This window comes from Paramormyrops kingsleyae, unplaced genomic scaffold, assembly GCF_048594095.1.
Source record: "Paramormyrops kingsleyae isolate MSU_618 unplaced genomic scaffold, PKINGS_0.4 ups125, whole genome shotgun sequence".
In the NCBI taxonomy this organism is placed as follows: Eukaryota; Metazoa; Chordata; class Actinopteri; order Osteoglossiformes; family Mormyridae; genus Paramormyrops; species Paramormyrops kingsleyae.
In genome coordinates this window covers 50,445-76,111 of record NW_027326063.1, presented here as the reverse complement: position 1 = coordinate 76,111, position 25,667 = coordinate 50,445, and the positions used below count along the sequence as shown (strand labels likewise).

Here is a 25,667-nt window from a genome sequence, read left to right as displayed (position 1 = left end):
AGGGAGAACTTAACTAATAGCTCAGAGTTGTTAAAATCTTATCTAGCTCTGATTTAAAGGAACTCAAGGATTCAGCTTGCACTATGTTATCAGGAAGACTATTCCATATTCTGACTATCAAGCCAGTCGGTTAAATAAACACTACTAAACAGTCATTACACACTACCAGTCAAAACTGTTGTTGGCATGTAAATTAGAAACCAGAAGACTATAGTGGAAAAAAAGTATGATCGTCTACCAAAAACATTTATACACTGTATAGTCATGACTGACATGCTGAGGCTGGGTTTGAACCAGTGACCTGGGGAACACAAGCACACAGGCTTAGCCCACTGAGCCACACAGGGACCCTGAAAGTGCAAATGTTTTTTGCATGAAAGTTCACCATAGCAAATACCCTGAGCAAGGAACTGCCCACAAGCACAAGAAAAGTGGTGGGGCTGGGGGCTGGGGGCTGGGGGCTGGGGGTGGGGGGTCAACTGAATGTGTGAAAGTCATTAACATCTCTTTTGACTGGTAGTATGTGTGTGTTTGTGTGTGGGTTTGCATAGATCACATTTGAGGACCAAATTGCCCCCAAAGTGTAGTAAAACCTGAAATTTTCCTACTTTTGGGGACATTTTTTGAGGTCCCTATTTGGATAAACACTTTTAAAGCCTCTGATCACAAATTTTTCTGAACACATACAAATCGAATTTCAATGAAAAAGTTGGCCAAAATTTCACATCTGTTCACGACTATACGCTCGGGTGGTGAACAAAAGCACTGGCAAAGTCTTGCATTTCTGAAAAGTTTCAATACGCAGAAAAAGACTAGTCACATTAGAGTGCTATTTCGTGAAGTCTGGTCCACCATCTAAACGGCTAAATAGAAATAGAAGAAATCACAAGACAGAAAACACTTTAACATCCCTCCATCACAGAGCCGGACTCGCCATCAAAACTGTAAGCTCCTCTAAACCCAGCTTATTGTACCTTGATACCTTGTACGTTGCTTTGGATAAGTCTGCTAAATGCTTTAAATGTAAATATAAATATTGTACAGTGTAAAGCCATGTAGCAGAAATGACTTGGGGTCAGTAATCCAGGAGACATGGAGGTGTACAGTAAATATCCATTGTCTTCCCAACATCAGTCACTGAATGGTATTAAAAAAGCACTGGAGAGTTCAAAGCATACAATTCTCACAGTCTATCAGCACCACCAACATTCAGATGTAAATGAGCTTCAGATGTAAATGCATGCTGGCTGACCAGATCACCCCCCCTGGAAAGAAAATATCCCTATTCCCTTTTATTGTCCTTGGTGATTTTAACAGAGTGAATCTACACCAGGAACTTCCTAAATACAGACAGCATATCGACTGCCCCACCAGGGACAACATCACACTGGACCACTGTTACACCATTTTAAAAGATGCCTATCGCTCTGTCCCCCGGGCAGCTTTAGGACATTCTGGTCACTGTATGGTCCATCTTATTCCAATTTACAGGCAACAGCTTAAACGTGCCAAGCCTGTAGTCAAAACTGTGAAGAAGTGGACCAATGCAGCAAAGCAGAAACTGCAGGACTGTTTTGACTGCACTAATTGGACTGTCTTTGAAGCTGCATCTGATAATCTGGATGAGCTGACAGACACTGTGACATCATACATCAGTTTTTGTGAAGATGTGTGTGTCCCGACCAAGACCTTCTGCACATACAACAACAATAAACCATGGTTCACTCCCAAACTGCAACATCTTCACCAGGCTAAGGAGGATGCCTACAGAAGTGGTGACAGGGCCCTGTACAGGCAGGCCAGGAACACGCTGACCAGTGAGATCAAAGTGGCAAAAAGAAGCTACTCTGAGAAGCTGAAAGAACGGTTCTCAGCCAATGACCCTGCATCAGTGTGGAGAGGCCTGCGAGATATCACCAGCAACAGACGACCCCTACCCCCCGCTGAAGCAAACAAAGACCTGGCAGATGAGCTGAACAACTTCTACTGCAGGTTTGAGATAAACAGATTCACACCCCCCATCCACCCCACTCCAGAGACAATAACCCCCATCACACCTCGTACCCCCCTATCCTCCCCCCTGGAACTCAGAATACACAAAGCGGAAGTGAGCCGGCTGTTCCAGAAACAGAAAACCAAGAAGGCCCCGGGACCAGACGGTGTATCCCCCTCCTGCCTCAAAACCTGTGCTTATCAGCTGGCTCCCATCTTCACCCGCATCTTCAATAGATTCCTGGAGCTGTGTGTAGTTCCCTCGTGCTTCAAACGCTCCACCATTATCACGGTCCCCAAAAAACCCACCATTACAGGACTGAATGACTACAGACCTGTCGCCTTGACGTCTGTGGTCATGAAATCCTTTGAACGCCTGGTTTTAGCCCATCTAAAGGACATTACAGGACACCAGCTGTACCCCCTGCAGTTTGCCTATCGGGCAAACAGGTCGGTGGATGATGCAGTGAATATGGGGCTGCATTATATCCTGCAACATCTGGTCCGTCCAGGAACTTATGCCAGGATCCGATTTGTGGACTTTAGTTCGGCTAAACGAGCATAGATTTTAACGAGCAGTTAAAATCATTTCAGATCCGTCACATCCTGGACACAATCTTCTCCAGCTACCCCCCTCTGGCAGGCGCTACAGATCTGTTTACAAAAACTGTTTACACTCTACCTCGCACCTTAAAATTGCACAGTGTTACTCACCTGTGTATATTTATAATATTTATAATTTTTCACATTTGTATTGTATTTGTATTGTATTGTACTGTATTTGTACAGTATTTCTTGTATACGGTATTTTGTTTTTATAGTGTCACTTATTGTAGAGCTGGGTGATATGGCCTAAAAATAAAATCTCAGATCTTTTCACAAAAAATCTGATTTCCGATTTTAATCGATTCTCCCCTCCCCTACTCAAAATCAAACTACTTTATTTAGCTTTTTTTACTTTAGACCACACCTTTAGGAGCAGTGTGTGGCTCAGTGGGCTAAGCTGTGTGCTTGTAATCAGAAGGTCACTGGTTCAAGCCCAGCCTCAGTATGTCTGCAGCTCCTTGAGCAAGGCCCCAACAGGTGGCCTTCACAGACAACTTATTCTTCAAAGATCAAGTTGAGGGAGGCATAAACACAATTTCCCCACGGGGATCAATAAAGTGTCAGTTATTATTGTGAACACTTTTAGAAAGGTTTCTCTATAGCTTATTTTAAAACTGGCAACAACACAATACACCCTCAAACTTATAAATAAAAGTAATAAGTAATATTGTAATAACAATAGAAAAAAAACACATAATTTTATCATGTCAGCTTAGTATTAAGTAAATACTTTATGCCATTGGGTTTGACATATTATATTACAATTACAATTACAAATTACAGAAGTAGCAACACCTTTCTTTGGGCACGTGCCATCTTTTCCCCTGTCATTGCCATGTTGTTAGTGAATCTGCTACAGTGTTAATTTACCCGTGAGGAATGGTGCATCGCATTAGTTCCGCATTTGGCGCTTGTGTGTAAAAAAAGTAATAAAATCGATTTCATGAAAACATATCGTCCTGAACTGTAAATTCGAATTAATCAATTAAATTGATTTATCGCCCAGCTCTAACTTATTGTTTGTGTATGAGAGAGTATCAAACTGTGGGAAACTAATTCCTTGTGTGCCCCAGCACACTTGGCGAATAAAAGCTGATTCTGATTCTGATTGCTGCAGCAGGTGAGACCTATGACCTACAAATTCTTTAATCAATCAACAGTTACAGTATCAACAATCAATGGCTGGACAGTTGATACAGGGACAATGATCACAACACACATCAGAACAGCCTTCCCAAAGCCAACAAACTGAACCCTATTGAAAATTTGTGGACTATGCTTAAAATAAAGCACTTTAAAACAAATCAATATACTGTAGGACCAAAGTGCTGTACAAAGGATAAATAAGAATAGACAATAAACAAACCAATAAAGCATATTAAAATAAAATAAGTAAATAAAATAAATTAAAACAAAAATGAGCTTTTTTAATTCATAGCAAAGACCATTCAATCATTTAACCCTGTAAAAAGAAAAGTAAAGTTTTTGTAAAGACAGCGCCATCTAATGGTATCACCCTGCAAGTGAATGAATGGGCGGGTTTATAGTCAAATATAGGCCCACCCCTAGAAGAAGGGGGGCTCTACCTTTCGGATGGTAATTGGAAGGAACTTGGCTGGGATTTGGCTGCCAGCCAGACTGGAGGGGAAATTTTAAGTGGCTGGATCTGTATGATAGAAAGGTGTCAGCAGAGACAGTGCATGGCGGCTTATGGGGCTGCACATCCACAGACCAGTCAGAGCACCCATGCTGACCCCTGTTCACTGCCGATGTGGGAAGAAGGCAAGCCAGCAGCGGCAGTGTGATGCTCTGGGGGATGTTCTGCTGGGAAACCTTGGGTCATGGCATTCATGTGGGTGTTACTTTGACATGAACCACCTACCTAAACATTGTTGCAGACCAAGTACACCCCGTCATGGCAATGGTATTCCCCGATGGCAGTGGTCACTTTCAGCAGGATAATGCACCCTGCCACACTGCAGAAATTGTTCAGGAATGGTTTGAGGAACAAAAAAACGGTCAAGGTGTTGACTTGGCCTCCAAATTCTCCACATCAACAATCCAATCGAGCATCTGTGTGATGTCCTGAATAAACATTTCCGATCCATGGAGGCCCCACCTCACAACTTACAGGACTTAAGGATCTGCTGCTAACATCTTGGTGCCAGATACCACAGGACACGTTTAGAGGTCTTCTGGAGTCCATGCTCAATGGATCAGAGCTGTTTTTTCGCCGGCATGTGGGGACCTACACCATATTAAGCAGATGCTTTTAATGTTATGGCTGGTCAATGTAAACATAAATGCCCACTTTTTTGATATGATTGACATTTTTTAAGTCAATGAAATCCTTTAATTAATTTAATAATGCATCATCATCTGAAAGACTGAATTGCTACACTTAATAAAAACAAAGCCAAGCATATAGTACATGTATGAAAACACGTTTTAATGCATGTGCTACAAATATGAGATACTTGAATAGGCCTGTAATGTTTCAGCAGAATGATGAAAAAAAAAATATCTTTCTCTTCATTAAATGGATGCCAAACAGAAAACTATATCATACTCCATCTGTATAACCAAGTGACAGATAAACCTTCATTCTAAGAATGGAGTGTATTTACTGTAAATTCTACAAAAAAGGCAGAGATTTTCCAATTGGGGACTTTAAGCTTGTAAAGGTTTGACACTGTGAAATTAATTCAATTAGACTTTTATTTGACATGTTGCCATTTTGCTTCACATGTGAAGTCTTAGCAAAGCCCCCAAACAGAACTGGCATAAACAGCCATAATGAACAAATCACTTGTCTGTTCATTCACACATATTCCACTTACACACTTGAGGCTCAACATATGAAGAAGCCAGCTTCTTTCTTTGCACAAAGCAGTTTTCAATCAAATTCCCAAACAGGGCCTCACTGCATTTGATATTCCTGAGGAAATAATCTTGACCAGCTTAAGACTGACAGCATGGGTTGTCAAAATTAATTAATTGGAACATCTTGGCACTCATGTGTGCATTATCGTCAGTGGCCTGGAGCTCAGATTATCTCCCAGTTCTGTTTAAGAACATAAGAACATAAGAACTATACAAACGAGAGGAGGCCATTCGGCCCATCGAGCTCGCTTGGGGAGAACTTAACTAATAGCTCAGAGTTGTTAAAATCTTATCTAGCCCTGATTTAAAGGAACCCAAGGATTCAGCTTGCACTACGTTATCAGGAAGACTATTCCATACTCTGACTACACGCTGTGTAAAGAAGTGCTTCCTTAAATCCAGTTTGAAATGTTCTCCCGCTAATTTCCACCTATGGCCACGAGTTCTTGTATTTGAACTAATGCTGAAGTAACTATTCGGTTGAACAGCATCCAAACCTGTTAGAATCTTATAGACCTGGATCATGTCCCCCCTCAGTCTCCTTTGCTTGAGGCTGAACAGATTTAGCTCAAATAACCTTTCCTCGTATGACATTCCTCTAAGACCAGGAATCATTCTTGTGGCCCTACGCTGCACCTTTTCTAAGGCCGCTATGTCCTTTTTAAGATATGGTGACCAAACCTGTACACAATATTCTAGGTGAGGTCTCACCAAGGAATTGTATAATCTTAGCATTACCTCCCTTGACTTAAACTCCACACACCTGGAGATGTACCCCAACATCCTATTGGCCTTTTTTATTGCTTCCCCACACTGGCGAGAATGAGACATGGAAGCATCAACATACACACCAAGGTCTTTCTCATAATCAGCTACCTTTATTTCAGTAGGTCCCATAAAATACCTGTACTTTATATTTCTGCTCCCTACATGGAGTACCTTACATTTGTCTATGTTAAATTTCATCTGCCAGGTGTCAGCCCAGTCACTAATTAAATTAAGATCCCGCTGTAGCTGCTGAGCCGCTAGTTCAGTATCTGCTACACCACCCACCTTGGTGTCATCTGCAAATTTCACCAGTTTACTGTATATATTGGTGTCTATATCATTTATGTAAATTAGGAACAAAAGTGGTCCTAAAATTGAACCCTGCGGTACCCCACTATGAACGCAGGCCCACTGTGACATCGAGCCTCTTATAACTACTCGCTGCTTCCTATTCGTTAACCAGTTATCAATCCAAGTCGCTACAGTTCCTAAAATACCTGTCGCTTTGAGTTTAAGTGAGAGCCTCTTGTGGGGAACAACATCAAAAGCCTTTTGGAAATCTAAATAGATGACATCATAGGCCTTCTTATCATCAACTTCCTGAGTAGCTTCCTCAAAAAACTCCAACAGATTTGTTAAACAGGATCTACCTCTCCTAAATCCATGCTGGCTATCCCTCAAAATGTTATTTGAGTCCAGGTAATCTACCATTTTCTCTTTGATTATAGCCTCCATAACTTTACCAGTTATACAAGTTAGACTGATTGGCCTATAGTTTGACAAATTACTTCTATCCCCTTTTTTGAAAATGGGCGTTATGTTGGCATGCTTCCAATCAGAAGGTACCACACCTTCAGATAAGGATTTTTGAAACAGTAATGTTAAGGGTCGGCAAATAATATCCCTCATCTCTTTTAACACTATAGGTAAGATGCCATCAGGGCCCTGTGATTTATTTATTTTGAGCTTAGCTAGGCTTTGCAAAACATCAGCTTCAGTTATATATATATTAGTTATAGACGATGTTGAATTAGTAATAAGAACTGGTAAGTTACTAGTGTCCTCGACAGTGAATACCCGTGCAAAACTATCATTGAACTCATTTACTATGTCAATGTCGTTTTCAATTATAAGACCCTTACTATCCTGCAGATTAGTAATTTCAGCTTTTAGAGCTCTTTTAGAGTTAAAATACTGGAAGAAACTTTTAACGTCATCCTTAGCCTCCAATGCGATCTTCCTTTCGACATTCCTTTTAGCTCGTCTAATGTCATTTTTTAATTCAGCCTGTAGATTTAGATACTCTTGCTTTATTATGTCATCATCAGTTATTTTCCATCTCTGGAACAAAGCCCTTTTCCTCCTTACTTTATACTTTATGTCCCTATTAAACCACCTAGGTTGCAATTTCCTAGATTTATTTTTGCTAGAAACAGGTATGAAGTCCTCTTGTACTTGCAATAACGTGCTTTTAAAAAATTCCCATGCCTCTTCAACAGTTTTGTTATTTAACTCCATCCAGTTCACGGTTTCTAGTTTTAATCTCATACAATTGAAGTTAGCCTTCCTAACATTATATATTTTTGATTTGGACTTTGCTCTTCGGGCACTAAACTTAACCTCAAATTTAACCATGTTATGATCGCTACTGTCAAGTGGTTCTAAAACATCTAATTTACCAATCCTGTCCTGGTTATTAGACAAAACAAGATCAAGAATGGCATCTCCCCTGGTAGGGGTGTTAACAAACTGAGTAAAAAAACAATCCTGTACTAATTCCACCATCTCAAGTTCATTTTCAGAAGAGCCAGCAACAATGTCCCACTGTATCCCCGGTAGATTAAAATCACCCATAACTACCACATCATTTTTATTGCTCATAATCCTAATATCACTGTAAAAGCATTTTTATACATCCGACTTCTATAAACAAATAATACTACAAGGGAGAGACAGGAATCCGGGTGCCTGTGATACAGAGCTTCTCTCAAGTCCTCTGACCATGTTTTGCATATCATTGGGCTATTCTGAAACCTTGACACCAAGTGGCATGTTTTCCCGGTGAGTCATGTATTTCAGTTGTGTGTGTGTGTGCGTGATATAAACAGTACATCACCTCATTGCTGATTATTTCATACAGCCATTCCTGCTTTCTGGCAGACCTGTCGCTGCCGTGGTCTCCTCAGTGAGCACAGTGCTACACATAGCACAAGGCTACTGTTTTCTGCCACTTCATGCTCATCTACGACTGTAAAGCTTTTTTGGCCAAACTATGTATCATGAAGCAGCACAGCTCCCCCCGTGTGACGACACCTAAAGCAAAGAAGAAAAACAGAAGGCAAGTTAAAAAGCCAGAGGAAAACATTTATAGCACTCAGATAGATTAGGGGCTGCTAATAGCATGTTAATGAGCCACTAATAGTGCTGTAATCCCCTAGCACAACCATGAAATGGTGATTATTGACTTTTTATTACTAAATGGTAGATAGCTTCCGTATTTTAACACATTAAAAATGTGCAGTGTATTACTGGTAGTGAAGGGCAAATGGGCAGGGTTTACATATCAGATTCCAACAGTTAGTACAGGTTGCAAGCAGGGAAATAATGCCATAAACATTCCAGTCACTGAACTCCACATTACAGCTGCTCATCAACACAAGAGCATCATATATCTGTAGGTATTACATGTTTTCTAAAAGGCAAAGCAGGCAACAAAGTTCTGCTCTTCTGCCAAGTTAGAAACCATACTGGAAGATCTTCATGTCAAGATGCATGGACTACATTACAACTCATCTCGATGCTGCTACTGCCCTCTGTTTTGTATTAGGTAGGTTAAATTTAATCCTGGTTGCAAGCTCATGGGTTTTGATAACCCAGCATGACTGGTTCCAAGTAAAAAAAAAACAATAGATTTGTTTTTCCATCACAGTCAAAAATGTATAGTATGTATATACAGTTGCAATCAGAAATATTCAACCCCTTCACCTCAAAAGACATGACAGTAATGTAGATGAAAGATAGACAATAAATGACAAAAAAATCATTCAAACAAAAAACATTTATTGACACATATCTGAGTTAATTTGACAACAGAAGTTTACTTAACTTTGAAAATCAAATGAAAAACGTAATACTTTTAACACATGTGCATGTGCAGTATTATTCAACCCCCAGCTTTAGTACTTTGTGGAGCATCCTTTAGCTTATATAACTTCCAACAAACGTTTTCGGTAAATGCTGACAAGCTTCTTACACCTCTCAATCGGAATCTTTGCCTATTCTTCACATGCAAAAGTCTCTAGCTCAGTAATGTTTGATGGCCTCGGTGCTGCAACTGCCTTCTTTAAATCCCACCAAAGATTTTCAATCGGATTTAAATCTGGTGACTGAGAAGGCCACTCCAGGATGTTCCAGGATCTTTTTCTCCAATAAGCTTTGGTTGATTTGGAGATGTGCTTGGGATCATTGTCTTGCTGAAAAGTCCAATGATCACCAAGGTGCAATTTGTCAACAGAAGGCATCACATTTCTCTTTAAAATGGCCTGGTATTTTTGCTGTTCCACGAGTTTTAAACTTCCTTGTCCCAATGGTGACTCTTGGAATGTTAAATGTTTTGGAAATCTTCTTATACCCAAAGCCCTTCAGGTGTGATGAAATAATCTCCTCTCTCAGCTTTTGTGGAAGCTCCATTGTCTTTCCCATAATTGCAACTCACCTTGAATACCTTCATGAGTGGGGTTTATATATGCATCATAGCTGAAGCAAATGAAGAATCATTATAGAGTTCCCAAAGGCTTAATTATGTTTCAACTCCACTTTGAGCCATAAAAATTTTCAGAAAGCTTTATAAAACGACAGTATTGTATGGGGTTGAATAATTGTGACAAGGCTAACTTAACAAAACACACTGTTACACACAAATACTTTTTCATTTTATGTGTTGATTTTATGTTTCACTCAACTCATAAAGATGTCATCTAAAGCAGAGTCTTGCTTTTTGACACAACTTTAATTGATAAATCCTTAAAATCTTTGGGGGCTTGAATATTTCTGATTGCAACATTATGTATAGATACAATCCATACCAGTATATCTCTGTATTCTCTATGCGTGTATATGGAACCATATATATACTGTATATACAGCTGCCAGCTAATCAGGAACATAGAATACCTGGTACAGATGTGCTGGGAGCTGAGAGGAAGCAAAAACGCGGACTGTCTGGGGTTCCCCGAGGACTGGGTTGGGAAACAGTGATATACATACATATGTACACATAAACATTACAACAAAGCATAAATGCAACATAATCCAAGGGCTATGCTATCTAAAGCTCAAGTAAGCTGTAGTTTTCGATACATTCAATGAGTTTAACACCGTTTTTACTTCATACATTTGAAAGTTTTACCAAATGACAAATATTTTTAAATATAGTCCATATACTGTAGGAGAGGTCTTAAATTGACATACAGTAATATATATATATTAGGGCTGTCAAAATTAACGGGTTAACGCGGGTTAATCCATCATCATGATTAATCTGATTTAAATTTTTAACGCAATTAACCCATCTGTAGTGCAGGATGACTCAAAATCCCTGAAATGTCTCTGTCAATCCATTTTGGGCAGTTTTGGTGCATTCCATTTGCCCTCGGAACTCATATTCCGAGTCAGATTCCCGAGTTTTGAAGCCGGAAGTGACGAGATGCGCGCTCCCATTTCTTGGAGATCTGAGAAATATCTCAGAGCAGCACAGAGGATCTTGAGTTCAGAATCAAAGATGGCTGCACCCTTTATCAATAGAAGGGAAAGTTGTAGTTTTATACTGTTTAAGCACTACTTCTCATTTGTGGCTCATTAAATCGGTCGCACACACTATACCATCCAACTTATTTGTCGACGTGTTGCTACGGAGTTTTATACGTAAAGCACCGCGCGTAATGTGTTATCAACTAATATTGCTAACAATGGCAATTAACCGGGCTAGAATTGGATTTCATGATTAGTCGGATTATTTGTCGGATTTACGGTAGTTTGGGCTAATTGTAAGTGAAAGAAGATAAAGACCATTTAAACTGAGGTACAGTACCTTAAATCTGACAAGTTGTCGGGCTAAGCAAAAAATCTTGCTTTTTGATGTGGCAGATGGATTGCATCCGACTCATGTTCAAGATGTTCAGTAAACATGTTAAGTGCATATGTATTCCCTTTTTTCTTGAATCTGTTTGCTCATGCAAAATGAAATGCGATTAATATAGATTAAAAATTAATGGTATTTAATCGTGATTAATCTAAATTAATCCACAGCAACCCTGTGATTAATCTGATTAAAAATTTTAATCATTTGACAGCACTAATATATATATATATTTGTGTATGTATGTATTTAAGGCGACTTATTTTGTGTCAGATAAAAACATCAACAATTATAGGTAGATTAATAGACAACATTGTGACACCAAGGGGTTGGCTAGTAAAGACTTATTTGGACTGCATGCATTCAGCATGCTTCATGATGTGCCGAGAGTGGGGGGGAGGATGAAGACCATTCTGAGGCTTCCTCACACCAGTGGTGAGGGGCCCCTGGAGCCCTACTTCCCTCAAGGGTGCCTTGCGGCATTGCACAATGGGAGGAGCAATGCAGAGAGTGTGGTCCACCAGGTGCTGGCATTGGAAGAAAAAGCAATCTAAGCCCTCCTCAGCTTGTCCCCCAACAAGTAGCGGGACTACACCCCTCTGGCACTGACATTAGGGTAGTGCTTCCCCCAGTGTTCGTCAGAGGAGGGCATGAGGGCAGAGCAAGCAAGTCAGCAGAGGTAGGACAGTGCCACCCTTGGGGAAATCGCAGCGGACCCCAGTGGCCTGCAGGAAGATCTGGCTCTCCATACCAACTGCAGCCACCAGGTACACTTGCAGTTGCTCTGATAGAAGCAGACAGTGTACAGGTGATCATGTCCACACCAGAAACATCTCATCAACTGCCAGTCATGCCATGCTTCCCATTACAATGCAGTGACCCTCCAGCATGATTGCAGCAAGACTTGAAACTAGCAAACATAGCAGCAGATTATTGGTAAAGAGATCACCAGACTCCACACTGTTCTGGCAGGCCCTGATATGCAGCCAACCCCCCTGATGCAGCATAAGAATGACAGCATGACGATGGAACCCTCCCAAGAGATGGTTCAGGCAGTCCACAAACTATGGCAAGAGAGCAGCATGAGCCTGATGATGGGACAACAGTACTGGTTGAGGACACTATGAGATGGACACCTTGACATTTTCATAGCCAAGGATGACGAGTATAAGCTAATCAGATTTACCCAACACCATACTGACACTGGAGGTATCCTGCCCATCTGCCTGCAACTGCACAGGCTGGTCCTCACCAAGTATAGGCAGGTTCTGTGTGGATTACCAGAGCCTGAACTCTGTAACCTGGAAGGACTCATATGGACTGCCCTGGATTGACATTGCACTGGACCATATCTCCAGCTAAACATGGTTTAGTTCAGTGAACCTCTTTAATGGCTACAGGTTGAACTACCCCTGATGCTCCACCCAACATCATGTTCACCATCGGTCAAGGGCTGTGGCATTTTTGGCTAATGCCATTCGGCCTGTGAAATTCACACTTCCCTGTCAAAGAAACAAGGAAACAGAATCTAAAAACTGGGAAAATAATGAGAGCAGGTAAAACAGAACTAAGGCAAAGCAAAAAACCAAAACAGAATGTAGCAGGAGGAAAATATGAGATCTGTGCACCATTAATTTCCTGGCGGTGAGTCGCCAATAGGAGAGGGCGCTCAGACTAAAAGGGTTATGGGGTCTCCACACTCTTTTCGGCGGTCATTTCCATTGTCGGACTTCCAGTTCATCCACAAATTAGTGGTCGGGACATTTTGCATCAGTGCGTTTAGCCCCTGGGCAGAGCAAGTATAGCAAGCTGCGACAGGACGCCTGACACTGGGAATAATACGGCTGGGTTCTCTCCCAAGGTGTGAGTGGAACATCTTGCCTAGTTCGTATGTGGATATATAGCATTATATTATAATTAATCATCCCTTACCTTAATGCTCTATTACCACAGGGTCCAGTGTGCTGTGGTGTGGCAGTGATTGCTGCTTCATCTTACTTGGAATAACTGCTGCTCTGCCTATGGCAGCTCTGCTCTGCCTACTGCTGCTGTTTAGTGTTGCTTGCACTGTTTTGCACTTTGATCGCTCCTTCTTGGTTTTGCTGTACTCTGTCCAGCCTGTTGCTGGTCTGGTAGCCGGCTGATTTTATCGGCAGGTTCTTAACCGTGGTACTGTTTTGCTGGGGTGTGTGCGTCAGCGTGTGTGTGCGTATGCCGGTGTGTTAGAGGGGTTGATTGGTCCCTCGCTTTTCAAAGGCTTGTGTGTTTTTCTTTTGTTACTTAATTGTATTACATTTACTTGTTTGGTATATTTTGTTTCATGTTTTGGATGGGCAATATGCATTTTTGCTGTGTCCATTAATGTGAATTTCCTTTTGTGGGTCATATTGCCATGTATCTTATTTTATTTATTCTTTATTGGTTAATTTTGTTTGTTTAGAGTGCAATTTTTCTTTTTGGGTTTTGTGTGCCGAGTACACATTTGGTTTGCAGTTATTTTTCACCTGTGTGACTGAGTGAATCCATTGGGTTCTTCTGTACTGTCTTAGGCTCCAGTGCCAAGTCTTAGACCGGAAAGAAGTGGCTGCTGGTATCTGGGCTGTACTCTAGGCCAGGGTTTCTCAACCCGGTCCTCGGGGACCACCAGACGGTCCATGTTTTTGCTCTCTCCCAATTCCCTGCCAATTGGGAGAGAGCAAAAACGTGGACCGTCTGGTGGTCCCCGAGGACTGGGTTGAGAAACCTTGCTCTAGGCCTATGGTGTTCTGGTTGACCAATCTTTTTTTTATGGTTTGAGATTTAATAAAATCTGTGTTTGGAACAACGTCTCTCCGCTCTAATAGTCAACGGACCAGTGTGCCTTGGTTCGGTGGTAGGGCGACCAAATTTTCTCTGGATGTAATTCCTCGGGTGGCGTAGTCGAGCTTGAATTGTGGCCATTAGTACCATTGGTTTTGGTACTATTCAGTAGCATCCCATTCCTCTCGCCACAAGAATATAAGTAACTAAACTAGAAAACTGAAACAAATGAAACCCTAGGGAACAAAATCTACAGAAATACAAAAAACACAGGAGGCAGGGTTTGAACATGCGATCAGAGGATTGAGCTATGCAGCTATCTGGGGAGCAGAGGAAACACTGAAGACTGACAATGGGGAGTACAGGATGTAAACCCTAGGAGAAGACACAAAAAACAGGGTGCTGACCCTGACATTTCCAAGGAAGCAGTGCAACTTCTATCTGGATGACCTGCTCTCTTATGCTGCTGACTCTCAGAAAGTCCTAAAAAAAACCTGCTCACCATGTTCACTGCCATGACACCTAACTCTGCACCTTCCTGGGTCTAGCCTCATATTACTGGGAGTTTATGAAGGCCTTCATTAAACTGCCAGCACCACCAAGCCACTCCACTAGCTCAGTGAAAAGGGACAGTTTTTCATATGGTTGGAGGATTGTGCCACTGACGTTGGCTGCCTCTGGACTGTGCTGATCAAGGCCCCAATGCTGGCATACCCTGAGCCAGCACTCCCATTTATCATGAAGGCAGACACTAGCAATGTGGGACTCAGCACAGTGTTGTTGTGGGTGGAGACTCAGAGCAAGAGGATGGTGGTCTACTTCAACCGGACTTTGAGCCACTCTGAAAAAATGTTATTAATTGTAAACTTCTGACTTGGTCCAGGCCTGCCACCATTTCCATCCCCATTTCTGGTGATGGTGCTTCTAGCTGCGTGCACACCATATGTCCTTTGCATGGTTGTTGAGTTTCCAAAAACCCCAAGTCACCAGTCCCGAAAGCCAATGCCGCAGAATCACATGGGGGTACCTTTAGAGAGGGTTGGAATTCCAGTTATTTGCAGAGAAAGTTACTGCACATTGATTTTGTCAACTAGCAGAGCCAGTGGTGAATATGCATAGCAAAATGGCCTTGCTGCCATTGAGCTAAATTTAGAACATTTTAGGGAGGTTTTCATGTGAATGGAAGTTGGCACCACTGCTTACTTTTCTCCGAATCTGACTTGGCAGGAGACTGAGCAACAAGCCCTTTTCATTAGACTACCTGCAGACTAAAGGTTATGAACAGAGCAGCTCCCCATACAGGTAAGTCCTATTAAAAAGGATGCCTGCCATCGGGGGTTTACCATATCCCCGTAGAGAGGACGTCTGCCATCGAGGGTTTACCATATCCCCGTAGGGAGGACGTCTGCCATCGGGGGTTTACCATATCCCTGTAGAGAGGACGTCTGCCATCGGGGGTTTACCATATGCCCGTAGAGAGGACGTCTGCCATCGGGGGTTTACCATATGCCCGTAGAGAGGACGTCTGCCATCGTGGGTTTACCATATCCCCGTAGAGAGGACGTCTGCCATCGAGGGTTTACCATATCCCGTAGAGAAGACGTCTGCCATCGTGGGTTTACCATATCCCCGTAGAGAAGACGTCTGCCATCGAGGGTTTACCATATCCCCGTAGAGAGGACGGCTGCCATCGTGGGCTTACCATATCCCCGTAGAGAGGATATCTACCATTGGGGGTTTACCATATTCCCGTACAAAGGACTCCTGCCATTGTGGTTTTACCATATCCCAGTAGAAAGGACGCCTGCCACTGTGGTTTTACCATATCCCCATAGAGAGGATGCATGCCATAGTGGGCTTACCATATCCCAGTAGAAAGGACGCCTGCCATTGTGGTTTTATCATATCCCTGGAGAGAGGACACCTGTCATCAAGGGTTTATCATATCCCGGTAAAGAGGCCTCATGCCATTGGGGTTTACCGTATCTCCATACAGTGGCCTCCTGCCATTGGGGGTTTACCATATCCCCATAGAGAGGACACCTGCTATCAGGGGTTTACCATATGCCCTTGGAGAGGACGCCTGCCATTGTGCCATCCAGGGTTTACTATATCCCTGTAGAGAGGACTCCCTTCATCAGTGGTTTACCATATCCCTGTAGAGAGGAAGCCTGCCATTGGGGGCTTACCATATTCCCATATTACTGTCCCAAGGGATGAGGGGCTACTGCTGAGCCAGGAAATGCCAGGCCAAGGGAAGGCTGCTCTAGGATACCATATTTCTGCTGCCTGCTTTGGATTTGCTGGATATAGATTTCAGCCATATCGGAAGTGACTTCACCACATGGTGCACTGAACATCGAATCCACCCCAGAAAAATAGCAGGAGAAGCGGATGTTAATTCATGCTCCTGTATACTAGAAGATATTTATTTTACTGCCATTCATGTTAATCTAGGTCTACAAAGGGTCTCTCAGTCCCACACAGGATATCGCTGCCAACATTCACAAATGCCCACTGCTCAGCTCGTCTCATTCACTTTGAAATCAGCAGAAGCCTGAAACCTGAACCCTGAAAGCAAAGACCATCTTGGCCCTGACAGGGAATGGGAAATCACACACAGCTTTTGGGCTTATTTTTATAAATTCTTGCCTTACCGCAGAGAGAAAACACAGAACTTCAAAAAGTCCCTTCTTTCTCTCATATATAATTATTTTTCTATCCTACATTAAGAAATGCACCATAATTTGGAGATTTTGGAATATTAACTTAATCTAGTGTAATCTGTTGATTATCTGGTATAGTGTGTTTCTCTTGCCATATGTCCAGGGTTTACGGAGTCACTGGGTTCATCGAGAGTACACATGCAAACCATACTTATGCAATGCTTGGACACTGCACAGCACATTAACTAGCAGCCCGAAACCCTCCATGGGTAGAGTCTCGGCACTCCAAGCCAAAACAGTAGTTGTTAAGGAGAAAAGGTGAGATTTTTCCACTCGCTAGGCAAAACTCAGCCTCGTTTTTAACAGTAAATCAGTCAGTCACCAAAACAAGACAAAAATCCACAGGCACATTACCCCCTCATATCTAATTCCAACCCCCCCCCCCCCCCTACAGTGCGTGAAGACACATTATCCCATGAAACCCAACTCCAACTTCCCCCCCCCCATAGGGAGTGAAGGCACATTACCCCCTCATATCTAACTCCAACCCCCCCCCCTACAGTGCGTGAAGACACATTATCCCATGATACCCAACTCCAACTCCCCCCCCCCCCTCATAGGGAATGAAGGCACATTACCCCCTCATATCTAACTCCAACCTCCCCCCCTACAGTGTGTGAAGACACATTATCCCATGATACCCAACTCCAACTCCCCCCCCCCCCTCATAGGGAATGAAGGCACATTACCCCCTCATATCTAACTCCAACCTCCCCCCCTACAGTGTGTGAAGACACATTATCCCATGATACCCAACTCCAACTCCCCCCCCCCCCTCATAGGGAATGAAGGCACATTACCCCCTCATATCTAACTCCAACCTCCCCCCCTACAGTGTGTGAAGACACATTATCCCATGATACCCAACTCCAACTCCCCCCCCCCCCCCCCATAGGGAGTGAAGGCACATTACCCCCTCATGTCTAACTCCAACGCCCCTTATAGGGCACGAAGGCACATTACCCCATGATACCCATCTCCAACCTTCATTTGCTCCAATCTTCTTTTCTGCTTGCATTTGCTGCCAGTATCAGTCTGTGTTTTGACAGAAAGCACTGTTGTTGCTGTGGAAAACATTTACAACTCCACCCCCCTATGATAATTAAACCATTGTGTGGGGGAGTAACATATCTCTACTAGCACTTGTGTTCCCTTTTCCCCTGGATCAGATGCAGAATCTAGTCTCCCAGCTACTGGTTCTGAGATGATTCTTTTGTCAGTGGCGACCTTCCAAGGAGTGTAGTCCCAAAAATTTTGAACTTTCAGCCTTTGTTGTGCTTTATTTAACTTTTATTTTCTTTTTTTTCTGTCTTCTGTTCTGGTATTTCATTTATGAGACTCATATTTCTTTGTCGAATATGCTGCCTTTTTGCAACATTAGCCAAGCATAATGTTGTCGTTCAAGACAGTAAATTCTCTCAGACTTACTCGGGCTTTGCAGAGGGGCTGACACAATCAAAAAGTACTGAAACAAGAAAAGTAAAATGAAGACATCATAAACTGAAGGCAGCACATTTTTGATGACAAGAATAGTCTAATCAAAATCAGAATCAGACCATCTGTCTGCAAATTATGGCAGTGTTTATTTGGTTTGCTGATGACCAGGTAAACACTGTTTATAGAGCTACATCATTAATCTACCATGGCCCAGTTTGTTCCCAATCTTACATATTTTTCTAAGCAATCTCACTATTATGCCTCAGGCTGTCTGGCAAGCACATTTTGAGAACTTAATTTAAGTGCTCAAGCAATAGTAAATTTCATAGTTTTGGCTTGCCTGGTCATTCTGTGAAGTATTTTCAAATTAATTCACCAACAAACAAACCATAATATTGTTAATATAAAAGATTAGGCATTTTGATATATTCTCATAATAGGGGAGACTCCATTTATTCACAGTTTGTCTATTTCAACTCAAAAGGCTACAGGAACACCTCATTCCACATTAGCAACACATTTAAATAAAAGAGTAAATCAAAGAACATAGACAGGAATGTGCTGAACTGTACTAAATGGGGCCTTTTCCTGTGTGAGATGGGCATGTTCATTTCAGACACTCCTAAACTGGTAGTTCAGTGCCTTCCGGCATTTCTGCTCTCACCAGTCAGTGATTTCTGAAGGTTCCAGGCATCCGTGTATTAGATAGTTAGGGATCCCTTCAACTGTTCTACAGGGTAAGGTGTTCGAAAGAGTAATCTTCCTTCATAACTCATCAAACTTATTTTTCTTCATCTTGTAAAAATGAAAATGAAAAAAAAAATCATCAGATGTCCCTGGTCTCCCCTAAATAATGTAAAGGTTGTAGCAGAGAAGCAGGCATGGGGTGCGTTCCTGCAGGAGCTTATTTTTGTCCTGGGGACACAGAGAAAGACCTAAGGCTTCCGAATTCTGAGTGAGCAGGGCCAAACCCAGCAGGAGTTCACACGGACCTTCCACAGGGAGCAGTCGTGGCAAAAAAAAATCAACTTCTAAATAGTCCAAGCTATGTGGTCACTTAAATTTGTCGTTCTTTGAGAGAGCAATTTTATCCGAATGACACAATGGACTGGAGGGAGATCCAGCTGGCTGCCTTTGAGTGCAGGTGGTCACTGCTTTATATTCCTAAACAAACCATCCGGGGGGAACGAAAAGAACTCCCGTTAAACTCATGGGCAATGCGGCCGAAAGCTTGCCTTGCTGTTCAGTCCCATCCACGTCTGCACCGTGCCATGGAACAGCCCGATATCCGGCTGAGGAGAAAGCAGGCAGCTGGGCCCCGTGGCCCACAGCTATGAGATCATGCTGGCAAGCGACTTTGTGCAGAGGGCGCATGTGGAAGCTGCCGGAAAAGCCACATCGGCATTCCAGGAGCTTTTGTTCGGCCATTCGGAGGCCACTGACTGGTGCTGGGAGGTACACAAAAGATAAACTGTGAGTGAACCTGGGCCAAATTCTCTCCCAGCACACTGAGAGCATGACTTGTTTTGCTTGGAAGGGGATGGCGTTGTGGGGGTCATAGTAGACCGCCACATCTGGCTGCTCTCTCCATCTTTCCCCCGGGGAGGTGCATCTGTGTGCACAGTTCGGTATTCACACACGTAGACAGAGACACACACATACTTTACATTATACGCTATATTTGTAGGAATGTCCCATTGCCGCTGAACAGAATTAATGACTTCTATCCCAGCTGGAGTCACAAAAGTAAATAAAAAGTAGTAACAAAAATCAAGAGTTTTGTTGTTTCTTAAAATGGGACATCAGCAGTGCTCAAAGGTAGAAACTGAAAATGCTTTCTCCATTGAGGACATTGGGTCTGTTGCTGTTCCGACATGCCAGAGCTCGGAGGCCTTCTCAGCTTGCATACATAGCTAGGTTCTTCTCTTGCTCATCTTTCCATGGTTAGAAGTGATCATTGCCATTTGTAAAGAACTGAACAAGAAACACACACGACGGGAGGCAAGTGAAAGAAGTGTGCACTGGTTCTCACAGTCCCAGTTTGGCACATGTCCTGACAGGGAGACCCAATGACTGGATAAACAGTCCGATACAGACTGTATCTTTCTTCTTGTGTTTTGTTTCATTCTTGTCAAATTTTCAGGAGGAGGTTTTCTCTAAACGTGTCATTGTAAAGTTGGCATAGGTTACCTATAAATATATAAGTTATCTGCAGATATATTTCTGAGGATGTTCCACTTCACTGGACCCACCATGTTTATTTTTCATTGGACTCGTTGAAGACAGCAAATTTACTCTGCTTAAGACAGCCAGACCTGGCCATACATGTGCATATGCACAGGCAGCCACAGAAGCAAATACACACAAGCAACCACATATGTGCATACGCATATGCAACCATGGATGCACATACGTGCAACCACATGTGAACCTGTAGCTGTTTGAATGGCAGAGTGAAACACATCTTAGTGTGCCCAGTTACAGGGTAGGGTGGGTGGTGTGACAGGATGCCAGCATAAGAAACAAACCTACTTCAGGATAAGAAAGAAACAGTTTGGATGAACTGTTCTGAGAGCCAAATACACACAGTCAGCTCCACATTATGGACTTGGTATGATACCGAGTTGGCTCTGCTGTAAGCCTTAGCTGTAATACAGAGACTCACTCATCTCCACTGTAGGGACCAGCTGTAATACAGAGACTCATTCATCTCCACTGTAGGGACCAGCTGTAATACAGAGACTCACTCATCTCCACTGTAGGGACCAGCTGTAATGCAGAGACTCACTCATCTCCACTGTAAGGACCAGCTGTAATACGGAGACTCACTCATCTCCACTGTAGGGACCAGCTGTAATACAGAGACTCACTCATCTCCACTGTAGGGACCAGCTGTAATACGGAGACTCACTCATCTCCACTGTAGGGACCAGCTGTAATACAGAGACTCACTCATCTCCACTGTAGGGACCAGCTGTAATACAGAGACCCAGTCATCTCCACTGTAGGGACCAGCTGTAATACAGAGACTCACTCATCTCCACTGTAGGGACCAGCTGTAATACAGAGACTCACTCATCTCCACTGTAGGGACCAGCTGTAATACAGAGACCCAATCATCTCCACTGTAGGGACCAGCTGTAATACAGAGACCCAATCATCTCCACTGTAGGGACCAGCTGTAATACAGACACCCAATCAACTCTGCTGCCAATGACGACTCTCCTGCCTGCCCCGCTGCCAGTGATGTCCCCCCTACAATTTATGTGTCTCCTCCCTGCCCCCCTGCCAGTGACATCTTTCCTGCCCGCCCTCCTGCCAGTTGATGTATCTCCTGCCCGCCCTACTGCCAGTGATGTATCTCCTGCCCATCCTCCTGCCAATGACGTCTTTCCTGCCCACCCTCCTGCCAGTGACATCTTTCCTGCCCGACCTCCTGCCATTGATGTCTCTCCTGTCTGCCCAGCTGCCAGACATGTATCTCCTGACCGCCCTCCCACCAGTGATGCCTTTCCTGCCCACCCTCCTGCCAGTGACATCTTTCCTGCCTGACCTCCTGCCATTGATGTCTCTCCTGTCTGCCCAGCTGCCAGTGATGTCCCCCTTGCCAATGACATCTCTCCTGCCTGTACACCCCAACACACATTGTGTTGTCGAAAGCAACCCCATCACCTGCCTGCCCTGAAATCAGCTTCAGTAACTCCACTGGACCTTCCACATTTATACCTGGACTATACACAATTTTACTTCATAAACTGCGACTTTGCTATTTTGGAGTTCCTCTCCTGGCCCCTGGAGGACGGGCTCCCCCTTTCTGGTTCCTCTCAAGGTTTCTTCCTACTAGGAAGTTTTTCCTTCCCACTGTTACCTCTGGCTTGCTCACTGGGGGCTTTGGGCAGGGATAATGTAAAATGCTTTTAGATAATGTAGCAAAAGCTGATGGACGAGCAGTCAATGCCCACCACTAACATCACGCTAAAGTGGAGGAATTGAATATTTTAAAGGATTTTTTTATCTTTTTTGTTGTCGTTAGTTTTAGTATTGGTCAATGAACACAAATTAAACAAATTAGCTGCAACAATAACATTCATTCAATTTAATCTACTTTTATATAGCACCTTTCACAGCCGAGTCACCACAAAGCAGTTTACATGGGTATGTTGCATCCCAGAGAGTACACATTCATTGTAATCCCTCCCACAATTGTAAGTAGCTTTGGAATAAAGTGTCAGATAAATGAGTTAAATGTAAAATTAAGTTTCCTTTAATGATACCCATATAAGGGTTCAAATACAGAAAAATGCTAGCATGTTAATCTATTGGGGTGCTTAAATCAGATATACATTGAAGATTAGCCAGTTGTGGAAAGAAATGTTTTTCCCCCATCTAGTGGTCAAACTTTTATCTATTTTTGGACAGCAAACAACAAAAAGTTTACTTGTGGCGTCCTCAGCCTGTTCACGCTGCCAGCTTTGGGTATATTGATTTTCATGATATATTTGGGTTTCGACTGGATTTATAACAATACAAAGCGATAATCTATATCATTTAATCACACTGAAAAAAGCTAATAACATGGGCTCTTGGTGATGACCATCCACAGTATTTTCTCTGCTTCATGTCAGCGAGAAACAACATAAATAGTAATGCTATGGCACGGGGTTAAGATTTTAGTACCACACTGAAAAAGCAGTCAGGAAAAATGGAAGGATATATTTTCTTATTATTAGAGTAACGTACAGATCAAATGTATTTCTAATCAAGTTTAACTGGTTACACTTCTCTAATATTGTTGTGCTATACATTTAGAACTCATCATTAATGGACCATGAAAGTATCACTAAAAGGAAAAAGTTGCTAATGTAACATATCCACGAAAAGGCTTTGTAAATCATTCAGATACTGTCAGGGATTAGCTCGAGACAAAAGCCATAATGGTACAGTAGCAGAAAGCAAACAAGACATTTGCCAACTACCTTGGCACAGTTGTGGCTACTTCAGCTGAATGTTTAGGATCTTCTGACTAATCGTAGCTAAGCAATACCTTTGGGAAAACAGTCAAACAATAAAAGCAAACATGCCAAATAACATGTAAGTGCAGCAGATCTCCGCATTAGTGCCAAGTGCATGGAAGTGGAGTAAAGCCTGTTGTCAAGCTGATGGCATGTTTATTTTGCATAAATGAGATTAGGGATGTCAATGTTTGCAGGCAGCTATATGATCAATATATATGATATATGATCATGATTTTTATGAATAACTCCACTGGTATCTTGATATACACAAAAAACAACATACTTCACAGTTTTAAAACGGCCTTTTGAACATGACACTGTATTCGCATTAAGTCCCTTTAAGGAGCCCTAAAGGTCTTTCATCAAGTAGAAATTGATGAAAGACCTGCAGGAAATTACATTGTTCACTTTCATGGAGGAAAAAAACTCTAGACTTTGTGCAGCTTAATTAGCTTTGCCGCTAAATAAATGCCTTGAGCTGCCTGTAAAGCTGCCCTGTTCCTCCTAGGTGCTGTTGTACTGTTTGTTTTTAGGACATAACAACAATATCAGGAGGACAGATTCAGCTAAAAGAATATAGTCACAGTCTTGTACCCTTCATGATGACCTGGAGGAGATGGAGTCAGAATACCACCCTGGGCTGAAACACCATCCATGTTGACATACTGGCTCTGAAGGCTTCTGCTGCTAACTGCAGTCGGTGCAGTTAGCAGCAGAAACACAGGGGCTGATATCCATCACATTTAGTCACTCGGCACGAAAGCGCGGCGCTCCAGCCTGAACCTGATACCTGCCTGCATATTCAGTGAAATATAGACTTTTCTCCTACCATGTCGTCGGGCAGTTCAGCTATTTTAAAACCTGCTCGTGTTACTTTTATGGGTTTTATTTTATCAGTGGCATGCTGTGCCCTCAGTGAAATGGCATTTTGGGCTGCCATCTGGCACACAACTGCAAATAAGGGCAGATGTTTGCTGGTCGTCAAAGCCTGGCTTTGTGGAGACCGTGCTCGGAGCTAGCTTCAAATAAAGGAAGAATTACGGGCATGCTGTTGGTTTTCAGCTACTATTCATCACCTCAACAAGCACCCACAGCTTAATCCTGACTGAATATCAGGATGAACTCTACAAAATGTTTGAAAGCCAATGTTAGCCACACATAGACACATGAACCTACTCACAACCCTTGGTTTTCATCTTGATAGTTCCATTTTTAACAATGAGCAGCTCAAGTCTTACCGCATATAGTGAAGTCTGATCCCTGGAAGCCTCCAGCTCCCTGGCAGCTCTGCTGTTTCTACAAGGAGCCTGAAACTTGGGCTGAAAATGCCGTATCTCATTTCAGTGACCAATGACATCATCTCCTTCCTGAGGTCTAGGATAATTGTGCAATGTGCTGAATGACAGTTATACATTCCATTTCAGGGACCAAGTGGAGTTCAGCTGTCTGGACAATGGTAGACTTTTATAAGTTTTACTGATATCAGCACCAACAACAATTCTTCTCATGTATATCTTAACGGTGCCCATACGGAGTGCTTAAATATGTTACAAAAAAAGATTAACTAGCAGAAAAAGCAGGGAGTACCACAGAGGTGAACCAAATTGGTTGCTATTTTGTGTTCCAAGAGGCAGTCTTCTGATAAATATTTCACTTAAACTGCTATATAAAAGGTTAAAATAAAAAAATGTATGCTAGCCTTGTAAGTATATAAGCATCAACTAGCCAAAATAATTAAAGTTAACAATAATAATATGTATTGGTTTAATAACCCCTTCTCTGAATAAGACATTTAAAGTTTTCACACAACAACAAAGGGTTGAGTAAAAGGACCAATTCATTGCAGCCCTCTCTCTGGCATTTGGGACATGGCATTCCAGTTGTATATAAAGTCCAGTACAGGGGATTTCCAGTGGAGGGAGTTTTCATGACCCAAACGACTCCTGCCGAGAGCCCCAGCTCAAAGCAGACAGCAGGTTGTAGGAAAGCCCTCCCCATGATTGGATGTGTGTCTCAGCAAATGGTGGATCACCTATAGCAGGGGTGGGCAATCTTATCCACAAAGGGCTGGTGTGTATGCAGGTTTTCGCTGCAACTCCCTAATTAGGTCACTAATTAGCGGACTGATTGGCTGAAGAGTCCTCACACCTGGGTTTGAAGAACTGACCTAAAAGTTATCCCAAAAACCTACATACACACCGCTCCTTCGCGGATAAGATTGCCCACCCCTGATCTATAGTCTATTTGCTATGCTGCCACAAGCAAGATAAAAGACAGATAGAACTGTGGATAAAAAAATACACA

At 42.7% G+C, this 25,667-nt stretch overlaps 1 protein-coding gene and 1 long non-coding RNA gene across 3 annotated transcripts; one reads left to right on the top strand and one right to left on the bottom strand.

Moving 5' to 3' along the window:
- The first annotated feature begins 480 nt into the window (after positions 1-480).
- LOC140587015 (uncharacterized) lies at positions 481-3,098 on the top strand. The gene is made up of 2 exons (XM_072708547.1): positions 481-1,992; positions 2,092-3,098. Exons 1-2 carry the CDS (start codon positions 1,220-1,222, stop codon positions 2,555-2,557), a joined length of 1,239 nt encoding a protein of 412 aa, XP_072564648.1. The 5' UTR covers positions 481-1,219; the 3' UTR covers positions 2,558-3,098.
- A 1,176-nt stretch (positions 3,099-4,274) lies between these two features.
- LOC111844450 (uncharacterized) lies at positions 4,275-24,694 on the bottom strand. Of its 2 annotated transcripts, XR_011988779.1 has the most exons (4): positions 24,602-24,677; positions 10,423-10,487; positions 8,366-8,562; positions 4,275-4,846 (listed from the first exon to the last, which is right to left on the bottom strand). It is a non-coding gene; the product is annotated as an uncharacterized lncRNA (long non-coding RNA). The 2 variants fall into 2 exon arrangements; XR_011988778.1 differs by lacking the exon at positions 10,423-10,487 and having other exon boundaries at positions 24,602-24,694.
- Positions 24,695-25,667: the final 973 nt, after the last annotated feature.